At 37.1% G+C, this 16796-nt stretch overlaps 2 protein-coding genes across 8 annotated transcripts; one reads left to right on the top strand and one right to left on the bottom strand.

Annotated features, from left to right (window-relative positions):
* The first annotated feature begins 141 nt into the window (after positions 1-141).
* On the top strand, positions 142-8593 carry sytl4 (synaptotagmin-like 4). Of its 7 annotated transcripts, none has more exons than XM_082178549.1 (19): positions 142-290; positions 1187-1269; positions 1493-1565; positions 1866-1998; positions 2592-2807; positions 2982-3091; positions 3322-3436; positions 4100-4237; positions 4317-4413; positions 4527-4623; positions 5038-5141; positions 5252-5344; positions 5559-5737; positions 5913-6003; positions 6452-6613; positions 6702-6813; positions 6895-7003; positions 7093-7304; positions 7973-8593. In XM_082178549.1, exons 4-19 carry the CDS (start codon positions 1883-1885, stop codon positions 8113-8115), a joined length of 2094 nt encoding a protein of 697 aa, XP_082034675.1. In that variant the 5' UTR covers positions 142-290; positions 1187-1269; positions 1493-1565; positions 1866-1882; the 3' UTR covers positions 8116-8593. The 7 variants fall into 7 exon arrangements, with proteins under 7 accessions (XP_082034675.1, XP_082034669.1, XP_082034670.1 ...); XM_082178543.1 differs by having other exon boundaries at positions 5249-5344; XM_082178544.1 differs by having other exon boundaries at positions 1493-1586; positions 1882-1998; positions 5249-5344.
* On the bottom strand, positions 8401-16220 carry srpx2 (sushi-repeat containing protein X-linked 2). The gene is made up of 10 exons (XM_082178561.1): positions 15982-16220; positions 12347-12427; positions 12066-12257; positions 11736-11912; positions 11467-11590; positions 11251-11372; positions 10730-10909; positions 10317-10450; positions 10108-10229; positions 8401-9077 (listed from the first exon to the last, which is right to left on the bottom strand). Exons 1-10 carry the CDS (start codon positions 16049-16051, stop codon positions 8897-8899), a joined length of 1383 nt encoding a protein of 460 aa, XP_082034687.1. The 5' UTR covers positions 16052-16220; the 3' UTR covers positions 8401-8896.
* Between the last annotated feature and the right edge of the window lie 576 nt (positions 16221-16796).

Below are 16796 nucleotides of genomic sequence, written 5' to 3'. Positions count from 1 at the left end.
GTGGAATAAAAAATATGGTCTGAAGGGTTTTAAAATCTTAAAACGCTGAAGACCACTAACCTCGCTCACGAATGTGTGATTTTTGTCCATGGACTCCACGCTGACGTCTGCGCGCATCGTGGACGCGCACCTGTTGCCTGGTCTTCCAGTTTCTCTGACGCGCAGACAGAGCTGCAGTGCCTGAAAACTTTTGTTCCGGGACGCAACGTTTGTTTGGCAAAGCTGGAAGTCAGTGAGCTCGCACGGAGAAGGACACGAGAGAAAGAGTGTGGGGAAATCCTGCGCCATTGGTAAGTGAAAATAATTTGAAAACACGTTTTTGAAGATTTTGCTAGAGATGTTATAGATCTATTTAATATGCGACACACTGTATTACACTTTTTGTTTATATTCTACCTTAGAATTACACTTCCCTATAAGATACAACGAGAGTTTTTCAGTTGTTGATATTGTCACGAACGATGTTTATTTTATCCTTCCCCCCCTAAGATCTTAACGTGTGGTAACATTTGTATTTTATTTTCCTAATGTTAGGCTACTTGTTTGTTTTAACAAATTTGTTTAATATCGGACTCTTTTTACATGTAATGTTGGATTATTTAGTTAAGCGAATTTAATGGTCTTGTGTGTGGTCCATGTGTTAGAGCAGCACAGATCCTTCAGGGCTGCATTTCCCAAAAGCATTGGTTCTACTATCAACTTAACGTGGGTTCACGATGTTTTTGGGAAACGCAGCCCTGATCTTTATCAGTATAGCTGGAGGAAGTTGCCATTAGTGGTGCTCACTTTAATCCTTTCTATTTTCCGCAAACATTTAAAGAATGAGGAAAAAGTTTGCCACAGAGGGTCATTTGTTTTGGATACAGACCAACCCAGTTGTAATTGAAGGTTATTGAATATTTTTCTCACACTTTTTCCATCAGTTGAGCTCAAATGGCATTTACAAGGCTTTCGAGTAATAATCATCATAAGTGCCTCGTTTAAAAAAGGTTTATTAAAGCTCTCCACCCATGGTTGTGTGTCCTTAAAGGGTGGTAACTCTTGTGATAAGCTGCCTGCCTGTTGTTTTCCTCTTTTCCTGATGACATTCCAGTGCTTGGGCCCCTTTTCCCACACTCGGTTGGCCTTTAGCTATTTAATCTCAAACAACATAAAATTTATTGATTTGCTATCCATAATTTTACAGTGACAAATCAAAACAAGGTTCTCATGCTCTCTGGCCATGTCTTCCCACCAGAGAATTATTTCCATCCTTTCAGTAAGAACATGGTGAGAAGTACCTTTTTTTTTTTTTTTTGGAAAAATAAATACATTTGCTTGGCTTTAAAAAATGATTTATTAATGTTAATATGCTTATACTTGATTTATGTGGTAGATACAGGGATAGGAATATCTCTGCTTCCCTGTTGTGATATTGGCTCATTGGTAACCAACTAATTTGCATGTTGAGCTGCATGTCACAGTGTGTCCTTGTGCTTGTTTAATTACTCAGCTCCTGCAGAGAGGTGTTGAAGAGCCTCTGACACACTGACACTGACAGACACTGCGTGAAGGCACTGAGAAAGGTCACTCCCTTTTATTTGTCAGTTCTGCCCTGTGTCCAGGTCTCTTCCCTTTTTACAAACAGCAGGGCTTCCTTTATTTGTGTAATACTCTCATTATATATATTAGTCTCTTCTCTTCATCTCTGAAAAGCAAATGTCTTATTCTCGGTTGGGTGAGCTTCTATCTGTGTGCAACACTGGTATGTTCCTTAGTAAATTGTTGCAGGTGGTTCTACGAGTTTCTGTAATTTGCATTTGTGTTGACATAATATATTCTGTTGACTTAATGCATCCAAAGTCTTTTTTTTTACTATTCCTTAGAAGGTTGACTCTTGAGGATGGTGCAGAACATGGAGGTCAACGTGTCCTTCCTGACCGACTCGGAGCAAGAATTTATACTAGAGGTCCTTCGGCGGGATGAGGAGCTCAGGCGCTTGGAGGATCTGCGTGTGAAGTGAGTGTCACTGTTGTGTTCTTGAAATGCAGACTAAAATAAAACTATTTATTTAAAATAGACTGTAATCAGAGTTTTTTTTTTTTTTAAATAGCAATAAATCATTTTCAGGTCTTAAAATATCCCCTATTGACTGACTGACTATATTGCGTGTTTTCTTACAAATCTTTATTTTTAATTTTTTTTACCGTTCAAAAGTTTGTCAGTATGAATACTTTTATTCAGCAAGGACATTAAATTGATCAAAAGCTACAGTAAAGACTTATATTGTTACAACAGATATTTATATCTGAATTAAAGGTATAGCGGAGGATGTTTTACCTGGTGGTGGGTAACCTATACTATTGGTCCTCCTAATTGTCAATCATTCTGGTGAATCAATCAAACTTTTCAAAAAGTGGAGAGGGCGGGTCTTATCTAAAATTTGGAAAGATCCTCCGCTATACCTTTAATATAGCTTAATTTTTATGTTTATTTAATGTTTACTGCTAGAAAAACAAAATCACATACATCAGAAATTGTAGCCTATTTTGTATCCTATTCATGAAAAGGATGTTGGTCAGGCAAATAATTCTTAATTTGTGTACTCTTAGGAAGCTGAAATTCGAGTTGCTGGAAACCAGAAGAAAGGGTGCGAAGCGTGGCAGTGGGAAATACAGTGAACGCAGCTGTGGCCGCTGCCAAGAGCCCATGGGCCTTCTGACCAGCAACGGCAGCCAATGCAGAGTATGCAAACATCAGGTTTGCAGAAAATGCCAATCAGTTCGACCCAACGGATCTTGGGTGTGCACAGTGTGTGCCAAAGAGATGTGAGTGTGTACCCCATGCCTCCCTGCATCCTTCTCTTTGGCCTCAGTCCATTAAAAAAAACCTGTCATTAAGAGGCACATTAGACTGGAAAATGAGGCCCTTGCTTAATGGAAAAGGTTAATGTTCAACAGAAACTTAACTTCAGGGTTTTTTTTTTTTTCTCTCTCTCTCAGAGATCTGAAGATGAGCACCGGAGACTGGTTCTATGACGAGAGGGTTAACCGCTTCTCTGCAGCTCCTGGACACGACTTAGTCCGAGTTTCCCTCAGGAAGAGGCCTCTGAGTGAGTACAGGAAGCAGATGCCAGACATTCGGATAGAGCAATGTGAACATACTCTTTCTGTTTTTATAAAGGGTGGAAAGTAGATTTTCTTTGTCTGTGTTCATGAAGAGAAAAAGAGAGAGGAATAATGATCTGGTTTACTTTGGAGAATAATGGCTGGCAGTGTTTTGAGATTAATCATTATACACCTCTTACTTCCCCATTTTGAAATTTACATCTCCCTGTTTTAGCTAAAAAGAAAGAGACCGCTGGGGAAATGCTGTTAAACAGAGCTGACTTGAATTCCAGCCAAGCTGTACCTGTACCCAAACCAAGACTAAAGGACGTCGCGCTAGCAAATAAGAGGTGTGTCGTCATCAGCACTATTTATACAGTCTCATGTTTCTACTGATCAAACAGTGTAATGTTCTTCTTTTAAATATTTACAATTTCATAAAAATATTTACTATTTTCCAATTATTGTGATACCACTCTGGTCCATTAAAGGTCACACAGACTATTTCTGTGTTAATTATTCATCCTTATACAAGTACAAACCTGGATGCTGTTTCATGTTTTCATGTTTTATGGGGACTTTCTATAGATAATGATTTTTATATTGTACATTCTGTCCCCTTACTCTAACCTACTCCTAATCACAACCTTCACGGAAAACGTTCTGCATTTTTACATTTTCAAAAAACAAATGCATGTGATAATATAAATGTCCAACCTTTGATTTGTGAACTTATCAGTTAATATAGTCAAATGGACCACTTTTATGGTGCTTTTAGCGTCCTTTTTGAAACTTGACGGTAAGGAAGAATTTTTTTTTGTGTGTGTTCTACAGGAAAAATAAAAGCATATCAGTTTCTAATGGTGTTAGTATTGGTGTCAGTTTCTAATCTGAGTGTACTATTCCTCTAACCTTTTGATGCCAGTATCACAGTGGTTGAGGTGTTTGAATGTGATTTATTAGGATGCCAGCTCTGTCTAGCATCTGTGCTTGATCCTGTTTCTTTCTCTCAGCTCACCTCTTGAGGCTTATGATGAGGGACTTGATGTGCGAGAGCAACAACGTAGCGACACAGAATCAATAGAAAAAGCCAGTCTGGGCAGCAGTCGCACTGAGAATGAATCCTCCCACAGTACCCCCTCAATGCAGAGGTAAGATCTTAGCCAGAGGCACAGAGATCCATGACTTGTGATGTAGACAGTGTGATGCAAGCCTCTGATTTGCTTCTAGAAAAGAGGAACTGACAGCCAAGACTAGTCCCACAGGCTCTGCTGTGTCCATCCTGATGGCCCCCAGTAACAGTGAAAGCCCCTCTACCACTGAGACAGTAAGTGTTTATTCATACTTTACCCAGTTTAGCCATGTGTTTTTTCTCTCTCGAATTCTGCTTATGTGTCACCTATTCCCATGAATTTTCCACCATCGTCCCACCAAAATAAGGCCTCATTAATTCATCACATGAACTCCTGCTCTGACTCTTTGCGTGACGTGGATGGGCTTTTCAAGAAAAGTGTCAGAAGAGTGCACAAACTGTCAGGTAAGGTTATATTTTTATAAAAGTCTGGGGTCAGTTTAAAAAAAAATATTAGATTTGAATAAGAATTGAAAGTGACCGCAAAGACAGTTATAATGTTACAAAAGATTTCTATTTCAAATAAATGCTGTTGTTTTCAACTTACTTTCATCAAACCTGAAAAAATATACTGATGCTGAAAATTCTGCTTGGCCATCACAGGAATATATTACATTACGGTTATTTTAAATGATAATATTTCACAATATTATAGTTTTAGCTGTATTTGTGATTAAATAAACTCAGCCTTGGTGAGCATAAGAGACTTCTTTCAAAAACATTACAAAATCTTACTGACCCCAAACTTTTGAATGGTAGTATACATACATTTATTTTTTCACTCTGGCTTTTAAATGTGCAAACACTGTTTTCTCATAGATATTAAACCAGCCTCCACACTTGATTTACATAAAGATGAAACAGAAATCATCTCTGCGCCCTCTATGAGAGATAGAAGCAAGTCCGTTCCTGGCCTTAATGCTGTGAGTTAATTAAGAATAAAGTTCAAACAATTTAAAATGTTTGCACTGTATTCTTCACATGTGCAATCTAAAGTGACCTGATTGGCATGCATGAATTGTTTTATCAGGAGGAGGAGGAGGAGGAGGAGGAAGATATTGATAACTTGGTGAATATACACAGGCAGAAATTTGGTAAAAGCTTGGGAAGTCTGGGAGGCTCAAGGGTAATCTACCTTAATTTAAATATTATTTTAATTATGAATATTATTACATTTTAAAAGAAATTATTAATAATAATTAAAATAATAAACTTGCATTAATCAAGATAAAATGCAGTTTATTTATAGTTTAAATTTGTCTTATGTACAAACTAAATAAAATGAAATATTAGACACTTGAATGTGCTGGGCAGCTTTTTGTTTATTTCTTATTCCACAGAGCACTCTTGGCAGTATGATGAGTGTGTACAGTGAAGCAGGAGACTATGACCGTGTGGAAGTGAGTGGAGATATTGTCTTCTCTCTCAGCTACGATGAGTCCAGCCAGAGCCTGTCTATTGTGGTCCATGAATGTAAAGGGCTGGCTTATGCTGATGCAGCAAAAAAGAAGTGCAACCCGTAAGTGGGCCTCCACACAGCCTATGAAGTGATTTCTTAAGAGGGTCTCAGTTCTTTACTGCCTTCCAAGAATAATAATTTTCCACCCGTGAATCATTCCATTGGCTTTCCCCATTACAGAGGGAAAATTACTCAGTCTGCTAAACTCCCTGAATTGGTTGATTCCTTTCCACAGATACGTCAAGGCTTACCTCCTCCCAGACAAGAGCAAGAAGAAAACTTCCATCAAACATAACATCAACCCCAGTTTTAAGGAAACACTGAAGGTATTGTTTCAATTTCTGTCAGATAGTATTTTTTAAAAGGTATCATTTTAAATACACTGATTCCCTGCTAAACTAAACTAAACTAAACTCCCTAAAATAACAATTTGTCATGGCTTGGAACAAGAAATACTATCAGAAACTGATACCACTGAGTAACACTTATGTATATATGTAATGCTTTAATGGCAGGTAATTACAACACTGCACACTAACATCTAGTTTCGAATGGGCTTGATATTGACACAGAAGAACACAGAAGTACACTTATCAGGGAGTCACAGCGAGACAAATATTAGTTTTTATGCTTGCCTCATTTTAATCTAGAATAAACAACATGTGCAGTTCACACAAACAGATTAAACAAACTGGCTAAAGCTCCATCATGGCAACCTCCTACTTTTAAAAAACATTTCATCTTGACAAGCTGTCTTGTGCTCGTTTGTGTTAGTATTCCATCAGCCGCACCCAGCTGATGACACGCACACTACAACTCTCTGTTTGGCACTATGACCGCTTTGGCCGCAATGCCTTTCTGGGTGAGGTGGAGGTACCACTGGATAGCCATGACATTGACCCGGCAGTTGTAGAGTGTATGGCTCTTAGAGGAAAGGTAATACATTTTTATGGTTGTTTTGATGCCACAGAAATGTGTTTTGTTTCATATTTCCTTTATGTTTTTTTCCTGCGTGTCTTCATAGGCAGCTGCCCATTTAGCATCATCTCCATTCGATCAATACAAAGGAGAGCTGGTGATTTCACTTAAATATGTCACAGCAAATAAGACGCATACAGAGGACTCTAATGGAAAAGGTGAGGAAACACAGTTAACATGTCTATTAAAATCTTTAGCTAGTGTTACATAGTAAATCATGCCTCTTTTCTCCAATAAAGGGAAAAAGACCAAACCTGCAGATGGTGCTGAGCTGCATGTGTTGATCAAAGAGGCCAAACATCTGACAGCCATGAGAGCTGGAGGCACATGTGATTCCTTTGTGAAAGGGTTTGCAAACATCTGTTTCATTCCCTCTACCCAATTTAAAAGGACTTTTTTGATTTTTGTTTATTTTTGCCAATAATTCTGCCCTTCAGGTATCTGCTGCCATCAAAGAGCAAGTCTTCCTCAAAGAAGAAGACTCCAGTTGTGAAGAAGACAAAGAACCCAAATTACAACCACACATTTGTGTATAAAAATCTGAGTCTGGAGCAGCTGAAGGACATGTGTCTGGAGCTCACTGTCTGGGACAGAGAGACCCTGTCCAGCAACGACTTCCTGGGAGGAGTTCGCCTCAGCTTGGGAGCAGGTAGGAGAATCCGTTGCTTCATATTCCTTGAGTTGAAATCAATACAGAAGCCTTTAACGTTGATTAAATTATTGGATTCACCAACTGCAGACACCAAATTAAGAAGTGTCCCTGTTACACCATCCAGGTGTATATTGATAAAACTTGAGTTGATAATGTATACACTGCCATACAAAAGTCTGCCATAATAAGTTAATGTTTTTGATAGAAGGCTCTAATTTTCACTAAGGCTTCATTTATTTGATAAAAAATACAGTAAAAATGAACTCTTTTCTGTTTTAAATGTATTTTAAAATGCTATCTTTTTTCCTGTAATTGCAAAGCTGAATTTTCAGCATCATTACTCCAGTCATCAGTTTCACAATATCCTTCAGAAATCATTCTAATATGTTGATTTGGTGCTCAAGAAACTTTTCTTATTCCTATCAATGTTGAAAACGGTTATGCTGCTTAATATTTTTGTGGACACCATGATCATTTTTCTCAGGATTCTTTGATAAATAGAAAGTTCAAAAGAACAGCGTTTATTTAAAATAGAAATCTTTTGTAACATTATAAATTACAATTTGTAATTTATAATAAAAAATAATAAAAAATAAAATTGATCAATTGAATGCATCTTTGCTGAATACAAATATTCAAGTCATCTGAAACTGATGTTTGCACAGCGACTGTCAATGAAGGAAATGAAGAGTGGGTGGCAGACTCCACAGGGGAGGAGATCTTGCTGTGGAAAAAGATGATGCAGTACCCCGACTCTTGGGCAGAGGGCACTCTTCCATTGCGCTCATCCATGGGAAAAGCCAAGTAAGGATATTGTGCAATCCCCCCCAGGCCATGATCAGGACAGAGGTTTACACACATTCCACAACGCTTGTGTGTTTCTGTTACAGCTGTGCATCCCTGTAATATTTTAAAGACTTTTTTAGGTTAATGCATCTTTCATATTTTAAACATTCAAGGCAGTTCAAAAATAATGTGGAAATATGCAGTGTGTATATGTTAATTGTATTTATTTCCTATAAACATTGCAGCTGAATGGATATTTTCAAATACAACATCATTTGAATGCTGTTCTTAAAAATGAACCTTTGGACACAGTAAATGTTTTATTTGAGTAACACTTTGGTTTTAAATGTGCACTTGATGTATGGCCCAAAACGTTTCACATATTTTAACACAATGTATTTTAATGACATAATGCAGATTTACTCCGTGAGCACATTATTTTTAGGAGCTACATAGAAATACTTGCATTTTAATAAATATTAAATATTTTTAAGAATCCACATTGTGTGCTGTGCACTCGATTATAGATGGTTAAAATAATTTTTCCTCAGAATATGTGTTTCTTTTGCAACCCTGCCTGGCAGTTTTCCCACTTGCAGATTAAAACCTGTTCCATATTAAATCACATTTCCAGCTGTGATTCTCTATTAATAATGGCTACAATATGTGGTTTCAAATGACTATTTGTCTAGGAAACAGGCTCAGGGGGTGCATGCATCCTGATGACCAACCGCAATAAGGAAAACTCCCACCCATAACATCACCATGCCCCCCACGTAGATCTGGAGTTGATCAGATCGAGGTCAGTCACAGAAGTCCCTGTTCATCTCCAGTCTCTCTCGCTCCTCCTCAGTGAGGAGGTACTCCTCTACATACGAGTAGAGCTCATCAGAGGTGGTGGGGTTAACAAAGCGCTCCCGATCCACACCGTATTCATCCAACAACACCATGGTGAAATAGGCTGTCGAGATATGCAGTGCCTGTCTGTTACATACAAAAAACAAACATTTACCTCTTTTAGATTGAAAGAATACATTCATAGTACAGAGCATCAGCAAAATGATTTCCTTCAGTATAGAGTCACTGTTGATGCAAAACCTTGCGGAAGTGTCTTGTCCAAAACTGTTATGTGGCTTGTATAAAAATAAGACCAGGTCTTGAATAGAAATTAGACTGGCCATTATGTCTCTGCCGGAACATAAAGTCAGCATGAAATCCAGTTTGCACCCCATTTTATTTGAAAAAGGATATTCAGTGACAAAACAAGTAATGGCATCTTGATTGTATCAACTGGAAATTGACTGATAGTGTAAATTGCATTGCAATCATTTGCCAAAATGTAATTTGGTTGTACACAGGCCAGAGACGGGACTTGCTGAAGATGGACGCAAAGAGTACCAGGCACTGCAAGCTCACTGTTTGTGATGCTCGAAATATTGGAAGAAAAATATAAATACTAAATTTGGGGGTGGGGGTTTATATGAATGTATCTTCGGAAAAGTTGATGGCATTTTATTTCCCTCAATCTCCATATTATCCTATTAAACTAAGTAGTGTGTATAAGTGCAGCACTGCTTTGTGTACAGCGGTAACCAAGGAAACGCTATATAAGCGCCACCTACTGACAGAGATAATTTGCATTTTTATTCAGTCTGTCTGCTGTTCTTGTTTGGTGCCGGTGTTTTATGTAGCATAATCTCACAAACAACTGCTCATGTTACGTGTGTAGCCTCTTAGTTTAGATTGTGATTAAAATGCAGTGGTTGCCTCTAATTTCAAATGGCTACAGATATTTATTTATTTATTTTGTATAAAGTTAGTTTGGCCTGTAATAGAGTAAATAAATGTCAAATACATTTGCTTAAAAAAAATGAGGGAAAAAAATCGGCCATGAAAAATTATGATCGGTGCATTCCAAATTCCATGTTGACTTTTTTTAATATTGCAGTTGCAAATACAATAGTTAAATATAATGGTATTTAACATGTAAACACTGCTGTAGATAGTGAGTTACCTAAGACCCTCTATGACCTCAGGCTCTAGACGCTGTTGTTTGATGCGCCCCACTGCTCGAGGTGGAGTTCCTAACAGCTCAATCACGGTCACATGTCGCAGATCCAGACCACATCCAGCTTTCTGTCTCAGAACATTCCCACAATCATATAGTTGTACACTCTTCTTTCCTCTGATTGTTTGTTAGAGTGAAAGAAGTATCTATATTACCTGTAGCATAATGTTCTGAAGCCTGTAGTTCTGGTTAGCATTATCTGGAGTAGATACAACAAGAAGCTTTCTCTTTTCATAAAACTGGTCAAGCAGAGCTCCAGCAGACCTGACATCTGTTTTTATCGCCATTACTACAAGAAAAAGCAAACATTTCACATACTTGGAGAATATTTACTATTTAATATGTAATTTCAATCAAACATAATCTCATCTTTTTTTAATATAAATTATTTCTAAACTACCGTTCAAATGTTTGGGGTTGGTATATATATGTATATATATATGTGTGTGTGTGTGTGTGTGTGTGTGTGTGTGTGTGTGTGTGTGCGTGCGTGTATGTTCTATTTTACTATTTGAATTTATATATGCATTTCAATTAAAAACACACTTAAGCTAAACCACATACTCACATACACACTGAGCAGCCTCATCGGACCAGCTGCGGTTGAGCTGACAAACACGTGTCGCAAAACCTGTCCTTTCAAAGCCAGGATCACAATGGTATTCACATACAGCCCCATAATTATTGCCATCAGATGAGCATATCAGGTAGCCATGCATAGGTGGCTTTAGCTTTGGACACCTTCTCACTGAAGGAAAGAATATTTCACTTTAGGGAATTTACCACTATTTTAACTTTTTCTAGTCATATTTTAATAATACTGATTATAGTTAAATGGATGGTTCACCCAAAAATAAAAATTCGCTCATCATTTCTCATGATTTTTTCCTCTAGAACACAAAATTTAGAAAAATGTCTCAGTGCTTTTTGCCCATATAATGAAAGTCGGTGAGGTCCATTATTTTTGTTCCACAGAAGAAAAACAACAACATGAGGGTGATTAAATGATGACACAATTACATTTTTTAAGTGAATTGTCCCTTTAACACTGTGAAACAGAAGCAAATCAAAGTTCTATGCTGGCTTTACCTTCAACATTCACAGTAAACTTGCAAGTCGCTGTGTTGCGAGCCTGGTCGTAGGCTTTATATCGAATCACATGTATTCCTTCTGGAAAGTCGGACCCAGACTCCGGTCCATTTCGCAAGACCCTGATGAGGGATGACAAAAAGGTAATTTATAGGTAGCCTATTTAACATACAATAGAGGAAGTTGGATAGCTTTCATAAAATGTGATACACATACTGTAGTGTTCTGTCAGCTGTATCCTTAGCAACAGGACGCTCCCAGGAAACCACGACAGTTAGTTTTCCTGGTTCTGCTACCTTCACTCTGGACAAAGGACATTTCAGTTTGGGGGGGTCATGATCTGAAACAATGCAATTTTTATTAAATATTACAACGTCTTCTCTCTGATTTGGGAGAACTGGAGAAATTGGCCTACATAATGACATAATGGCATTTGGAAACTAAATACATTAGACTAGATTTCCAAATAGATGACTTTACTGTACCTGCACACGTCGGTTCTGTGCCGCTCCATTTCCCCTCTTCTTGGCACATACGGTAGCGATCTCCCTCAATTTGGTAGCCTTCATAGCAGGTATAGTCACACCTGGAGTCTACCACAAAACCACGGGTGCAACTGTACATACCGTGGTCAATCAGAGGCAGAACATGACAACGCACCTCTGAGAGATTCAGACATAATATAAACACACGGTGCAAGTAAGGACAGATTTTGTCAAGTACTCTGCAGCAGCTGCCTAATACATGTTTGTTTTTTCTTAATCAAAGGACTAGTTTCTGTGGTACAATTATTTTGACACCTTTTAAGTACTTACTTCGACAGACAGCGGTTCCAGACCAGCGGCGATTGGGCATGCACTGCACAGATGATCGCCCCAGCCGTTTATATCCTCGATCACAGGACAGCAGACAGCGAGTTCCAAGCGAGCTCTGGTAGCGCCCGCCACGAGGGGAAGAACAGGACACTTCCCCGTTGGATAGCTTAAGTGTATGGCACCACTGTGGATCTGATGGCAAAAAAAAAAAAAAAAAAAGTTTTAAAGTAACTGTAGCATTTCACTATTAGTCATATTGTTTGATTTATGAAAGTACTTACGTTTGTAGTCCAGCTGAGGGGTGTAGTAAGTCTCGTCCTCATGCACAACTTCATTGGTGTCATGGTAGGCAGATGCTGAGCCTGAGAGCAAACATAAAATAAAACCTGAAGTAAAACTAGATTTTGGGCTTCGATCTCTAAACATTTTCAAAAAGTCACCTTCCAAAAGATTGAGTCAAAATATTGGCCGGCACATCAGCTGCATCATCAGTATCCTGCAGTCCCAGCGCTACAGAAAAAGATCCCCGACCACCCCTGTTTTTGTTTCCATGCACCACATCCACAATCATCATTCTTTCCTCTCACACACTTTTTTTCCAGTTTCACATACATAAACCTTTAAAACTCTTTGGGGGAACTTTTTTTTTTTTTTTTTCTATAACTGTGAGCATTCCCTAAAAATAAGCTTATTACAAGAAAAAAATATACTGAGAAGCAACCAAAGTTCAATACTGTACAGTATGTATCAGCATCAACTGAAATCTAGGACAGAACTGTTTCAACCAATGCCAAAAACACGTTTGCCAAAAGTTGCTGCGCTCTGCGCACAGAAAACTGAAGATTCAGCCAATTCAGGGTTTCCAAGTCTATTTACTGGATTAGGATCTTTGAAAGTCATTTTATAAAGATTGTCTTACTGGGAGGAGTTATTATGACAAAAATATTTTGGAGGGTTTCAGTGTTATATTAGAACTTTAGTATTTACATGTATACTATTAAAGTATTTGTTAATGTTTCAAATTAGCTTTTGTTTTTATATTTTCAACTTTCATTTTAAATGTACTTTTAGTAATTTTGTTGTTTATCATTTTTATAAAAAATATCCCTGTTTACCTTTAATTTATTTTTTATTTTATTTTAAGTTTTTAATTTATTATTTTCTTTCAGCTATATTCCAAATACCAAATTTTTTGTAAACACTGAAGTGGCTGAGTATATATATATATATATATATATATATATATATATATATATATATATATATATATATATATATATATATATATTCATGGATTTCATCCGGTCCCTTTCCACAGGTGTATTAATCAAGCACAATGCAGTCTGCATTCATAATCTAGGTGCTTGATTTTATACACATGTGGAAAGGGACCTGATGAAACCCATGAATATATATAATTCTTACATTTTATTGATAAATTCAATTAATAAAACCAAATGGAATCAGTATAAAGAATATTCATCTTTCCCTGCAGAGGAAACACTTTTGTGTTTGTGTCAAGCTGGTTAGAAACAGAAGCAAAATACCACAGTATGTTTCTGTTTCTGTTTCTGTGAGTTTCTTTACATGTGTGCTTGAATTCATTTGTTTTGGTTTCTATTATCTATTACCAATCGTGTTTACACATTGAATGTAATCAAATTAGAATAATTCTTGCCCAAAAAGTTTTGGTGGTTCCCTAGCAGACAAGTGTTAATGTCGAGCACTGTATGGAAATATTTCCAAGAATGATTCTAATTTGATTACATTCAATGTGTAAACACGATTGGTAATACATAATGTATTGACGCTAACAAGTTTGCACCAGTTGAAGCTTGCGCAAGCTGTATCTGTATGAGACTATAGAGGAAAAACCAAAACAAATGAATGGAAGCACACATGCAAAGAAACTCACAGAAACAGAAACATACTGTGGTATTTTGCTTCTGCTACTAACCAGCTTTTGTGTTTCCTCTGCAGGGAAATATGGATATTCTTTATACTGATTTGGTTTTATTAATTGAATTTATCAATAAAATGTAAGAACTTGATATAAAAGGTGACAATTAATAAGGTTAGGGGAAAAAATCCCTTTATAAACGTAAAAAATGCCCTGTAAACCAATTTATGGGGGAAAATATCACAAATATACTGATTTAAGTAGGCTAAGTAAGAGCTGATAGAACACTGATAAGAATATTGCTTCAGAATAAAATTAAGTAACTTTTTTTATTCAGACAAGTAAATGACTGATGCAGGCTGAATGTCGAGCCCTACCATGTATGAAAAAGTTTTAGGCCTAACATTCCCACATATTTCCAGGTTATCCATGCCTGTGAGAACTCTGCAAGAAGGTAGTTATTACTTTTTAAGTGTAATATTCAATTATTGAGTTGGCCACCCTGTCTAGGGTGTTTCCCTGCCTTTGGCCCAAGACACGCCAGGAAAGACTACAGTGACCATATACCTAGGACAAGCAAATATAGAAAATGGATGGATAATTATTGAGTTATGGTATGTATTCTTGCAACCAATAAAAAGTACTCAATAAGTAGTTAAATGTACTCTCCCTGATCCCCAACAAATCACCGTTTTCTTCTTCGTGGCAAAAATTGAGACATGTCTGAGCAAAAGAAAAACTGAATCTAAGCCAATGATGTGTATGGAAAGAGGATAACAGTATGCAAAGTTGTTGCCAGGCCTAGAGGGATCTCATTTCAAATATCCATCCATCCAATTTCCAAACTGCTTGTCCTATGTTGCCGGGATGCTGGAGCTTATCCCAGAGTCTTGGGCCATAGAGAAAACACCCTGGAGTCCTGGACAGATGGCCAGACTTTAAATAAATTATGTTAAATATATAAATGTAGAATTCATACTCATGGAGACTGACTGCAGCTGTCTACAGTCTACAAAGTTGTATCATACCAAGACTGTGACTCAGCATTTGTCAATACCCAGTCTGCCTTACCAACACGGAAAACATTATGTAGTGGCCCTAAAAAAAAAACTAAAAAAAAACATTCCTAATTTGTGAGGAAAATGTTGTTCTCATTTTCACAAACTATTTGGAACTGTGCAGAAAGCCAAACCACTTTACTCACATTACCCACTTTTAATCACATAAAATAACATAAATATGCGAAATGACAATTTATGAGCATGCTAAGTTCACATGCACATGGCAAGACTTTAATTTATTTATGTTTTGGATTTTTTTTTGCCCCCACAGTGGGACAATCAACCCATAGGTGACATATAGTTAAAGTTCTTCCTTTAATAGGTCAAATTAGGGCCCTGTCACAGATGCTGAGCTAGCACTCAGTCATTTACTGGGTCACTGGGTTATAATTACAACTGCTTAGACAGTATGGACATCATACATCAAATAGTGAACATGTTAATCATATGTTTCTGACTACATTAAACGCTTAATGGATGAAACAAAGCATGTTTATGTCTATGTTTTGTTCAAACGGCTAATTTGACCAAGTACGTTACGTCAAAATTTCATTCACTCTGGAGTCTGAATCATTTATGATTCTGAATCATCCAAGAAATCTAGTGCGCAACTGAATGGCATTTGAGCTTTGATAATCAATGGCTAGTGGGAAAACGAGCACGGCTACAACACACAAATAACTTTTAAAAAGTTATTTAGTTTGACAGTTTAGCCTACACATACTATCCAATTAATTCGTTCCTAAAAACTAAAATAAAATCTCCATTTTTCAACAAAGACCTGATAGTCCGTAAAGTCAAATGTAAAGGTAAACAAAATCACAGCTGTTCTTCATTTGAACCCTATTGCTGCTTAACGAACGAAATACAGGTTGAGAAAGCACAATGTACAAAAATAACTCAGTCCAGTGAAGATTATTGTTTCGTATAGAAAGAGAAAATAAAGATCTCTCACCTTCAGTGATATCACCCAGAGTCTGATAAATTATGCACAATTCAACAAAAAGAGTAATCAATTTGATCATTGCATTGGATGTCAGATGGAAATATGAATATAAATGTTGAAAGTAGATCTTTACTTGAGAAAAATTCTGCTATTTCCAAAGCAATCGTTCGGATAACTAACTCTTGACAGAGTTTAGTCTCAAGCAGTGAATCCCACGCAGCCTTCCAGAGACTGGCGTATCATACACTACAGCTCAGCACAAATTTCTTCCACTAGTCGGACTTGAAACTCTTCTGTGTATTAAGCATTCGGACGGACGGTGGCGCTGCTGTTCAATGATCTTATTTCTTGAGGTTGGTATTACCAAAATATTACTTTAGGTCTGTGAATGTTTGCTAATTTCTTAATTGAAAAATGTGTTTTCCACGCTGTAATAGAGTGACAGAAAAATAAACAAACATACCTGCAGTGTTGGTAAGATAAAGTAATTCATTTAATGTATAGGGTAAAATATATCGTTTTTATTTAGAAAATAAATAAATAAAATGAGACCCTTGAACTGAGACAAAAAAAAGGCCCCCAGTGGCGTTTCATGGTGTTTTCATGATCTAATTTAATAATTCACGGAGTTATTATTTACTAATTTCATGAACTGGATATGCCTACATTTCAAACATCTCATAAGGCTATTCATGCTGTCTATTTGACAGTAATAAACTATTCACCCCTGAATTCAGTTCAGTAGAACACGAGTGGCGTCATTCCTGAATGAATCAGTGTTTTGAACGAATCGGTTGAATAAGTGAAACTACTTAGAAGTTATC

This window comes from Leuciscus leuciscus (genome assembly GCF_965113295.1).
Source record: "Leuciscus leuciscus genome assembly, chromosome: 8".
Classification (NCBI taxonomy): Eukaryota; Metazoa; Chordata; class Actinopteri; order Cypriniformes; family Leuciscidae; genus Leuciscus; species Leuciscus leuciscus.
Note: the sequence above shows the minus strand (reverse complement) of the source record. Positions and strands in the feature narration are given on the sequence as shown.

What these genes read in the sequence shown, in the direction of transcription:
- sytl4 (XM_082178543.1), top strand. Translation starts at nt 1,883, where the DNA reads ATGGTGCAGAACATGGAGGTCAACGTGTCCTTCCTGACCGACTCGGAG. An exon ending in GTCGCGCTAGCAAATAAGAG is followed by an intron (nt 3,437 to 4,099) that starts GTGTGTCGTCAT and finishes TCTTTCTCTCAG; the next exon opens with CTCACCTCTTGAGGCTTATG. An exon ending in GCCCCTCTACCACTGAGACA is followed by an intron (nt 4,414 to 4,526) that starts GTAAGTGTTTAT and finishes CACCAAAATAAG; the next exon opens with GCCTCATTAATTCATCACAT.
- srpx2 (XM_082178561.1), bottom strand. Translation starts at nt 16,051, where the DNA reads ATGATCAAATTGATTACTCTTTTTGTTGAATTGTGCATAATTTATCAG. An exon ending in CCCTCAGCTGGACTACAAAC is followed by an intron (nt 12,258 to 12,346) that starts GTAAGTACTTTC and finishes TTTTGCCATCAG; the next exon opens with ATCCACAGTGGTGCCATACA. An exon ending in TGGAACCGCTGTCTGTCGAA is followed by an intron (nt 11,913 to 12,065) that starts GTAAGTACTTAA and finishes TGAATCTCTCAG; the next exon opens with AGGTGCGTTGTCATGTTCTG.